This window comes from Penaeus vannamei, chromosome 9 (genome assembly GCF_042767895.1).
Source record: "Penaeus vannamei isolate JL-2024 chromosome 9, ASM4276789v1, whole genome shotgun sequence".
In the NCBI taxonomy this organism is placed as follows: Eukaryota; Metazoa; Arthropoda; class Malacostraca; order Decapoda; family Penaeidae; genus Penaeus; species Penaeus vannamei.
In genome coordinates, this window is record NC_091557.1 from 11,011,230 (window position 1) to 11,013,729 (window position 2,500).

The window sequence follows — 2,500 nt, forward strand, 5'->3', positions numbered from 1 at the left end:
AAGATAGATAGATAGAGATAGACAGTGTGTGCGTCCATGTCTTTATGTCTTTTCTCGATAGGCTGCTCCCAAGACAAAGTTCTCAAAATACATCCTTGAAACTCGCAAACTTATCCGTCTAATACTGATTTGAGCGCAAAAGTTTAATAGAATTTTACGCCACAAAGGTAATTGGGAATTTGGAAATACATACTTGTAAGACGAGAATAATATTTATATGCACTTTACTCATGTGTGATTCAGTCAGTGATAGTGCACCGTATTTACAAGACATTTCTAATCCTGGTCCTCAGTCAAATAAAAGAAAGTACACGAACCTCAGTAGTCTATGTAACTCACAAATCCCAAGAAAGCGAGGTTGCAATCACTCAAAAAGTTCAGACTTCCTACGTCCTTAGATCAGACCCTTCCGGCGCACATCAATTGCTGTTAATACTATCTCTATCAAATCACTTCTAATTCTATCTCTATCTCCAAAGGAACTGCTGGAGCGACGGCTGGGCGTGTACTCCCACAAGATCAACGTCCATCCGGGATACCCAGTCTTGGATATGTTGGTGGATGTTACTATCCACGAGACGAGGGATATCAGTGTCCTGTCTGTGAAGAAGGTACCGGGAGGAAATTCCTTCAGGGATGCTGGTGAGTTTCAGCTTTTGTTGTTGTTGCTTTTATGTTTTGTTTTGTATATATATATATATATATATATATATATATATATATATATATATATGTATGTATGTAGCTCTCTCTCTCTCTCTCTCTCTCTCTCTCTCTCTCTCTCTCTCTCTCTCTCTCTCTCTCTCTCTCTCTCTCTCTCTCTCTCTCTCTCTCTCTCTCTCTCTCTCTCTCTCTCTCTCTCTCTCTCTCTCTATCTATCTATCTATCTATCTATCTATCTATCTATCTATCTATCTCTATTCGTGATGATTTGTGTTTCCCCAAATCTAGTCACATACGTTACCATTGAACTATATCTCTTCTCCATTTCTACCTGAGCAAACCTAATCAATCATGATATAACTATCCAAACACTATCTATAAAAAGGAAAAAAAACAACCTAGCAAACACCCTAGGACACAAAAGCCGAAAGGGAAATACCCCTTTCTGCCGCCACAAACCTCACACACCCATCCCTTCGCAGTGACGGAATGGCGAGAAGGGGGAAAGACGGCCCGACTGCAGTACGACCCCGGCCGAGAGTTGATGCCCAAGGACGGGGTCATCCACGGTCAGCTGGAAGTGCATTACGATGTCCAGAGAGCTCTCGATGCCGGGGACATTCAGGTGAGGAGAGAGGCGGCTGCGGTAACTGCCTTGGTTATGAGGAGAGAGGCGGCTGGGGTAACTGCCTTGGTTATGAGGGGCGATGCTGGTGATGTGTGAGGCGTTCAGGGTGGCGATGGTGAGGATATTTGTGGCATTCTGGGATGATGGAGAGGCCCTTTGCGGAACCTCATGACTATGGAGATGAATTGTTCTTGTAATTTATGGTATTGAAGGGGATATTTGCTGTAATCTACGGTTATGGGGGATGGTATTTGCACCGACTTACATTTGTGGCGATGAGAATTTTCATTAAATACGTTATCTGTCTGGAAAACAATGGACACGATAGCTGTCTGAACTGCGATCATCAGCTGCTAAATGAAAAGATGTCCACTCATTGTCTTCAGTGGGTGTTATTCCTTCTGCGTGGAACCATTTTGACACGTTTTTTCTCGTTAGTGTTGCCAAAAATATTCTAGGAATTTCCAAATGTTTCGATCGAATTCTCTACACGTTTTTTTTTTTTTTTTTTATCACCGTGTGTTTTGATTCCAATTGAGGTGTCCAAAAAATATCCATTATGGTATAGCAGGACATTACAGCGGAGACAAGCGTTTATTAAAGTTATTATTTCGAAAATCTGCATAGTTCGTGAGCTCTAGTTCAGTTGGTTAATGCTAGCAATACCATGCATTCATTTATTATTATTATTATTTCGCAATATTGCAGTTTACCCGGTACTTACAAACTTACAAATACTTAATGCCACTTTTTACTTTACTTGCAACTTGCTAAAATCACAAAAGAACTTTCTTTTTATTGCAAGCTCATAGCAAAAAATAAGTAAAAAAATCATAATACAAAGAAAGGTTGCCAAAGATATGAATTATAGCCACAGCTTATAGTAATATGTATCATTAAAATGCTAACGATAATAAGATGCATATCCACCGAGACATTTGATTCTGTCCTTTGACTTCCCTTATCAGCATGACGTCCCTCAAATAACTGATAAGATCATGCCTCTTTTTTCCAGATCGAAGATGGATATTTCGTCCACTTCTTTGCGCCCATTGACCTTCAGTTTACCCCGAAGCACATCACCTTTTTGATTGACACTTCCCAGTCCATGCTTGGCCACAAACTCGTTCAGGTGAGTGTGGGCGTGAGTTGTGTAGGAGGGCAAGTACACAAAGTCGTTCAGGTGAGTGTGGGCGTGAGTTGTGTAGG

General features: G+C 41.0%; 1 protein-coding gene across 1 annotated transcript in view; it reads left to right on the forward strand.

Moving 5' to 3' along the window:
- The window catches only part of LOC113821465 (inter-alpha-trypsin inhibitor heavy chain H4), a gene marked incomplete in the record, with an annotated part of 269,903 nt that overhangs the window by 249,196 nt on the left and 18,207 nt on the right, over positions 1-2,500 (forward strand). The window contains 3 exon segments of the mRNA XM_070125266.1: positions 480-642; positions 1,146-1,288; positions 2,307-2,423. Of these exon segments, the coding sequence (XP_069981367.1) occupies positions 480-642; positions 1,146-1,288; positions 2,307-2,423 (423 nt within the window).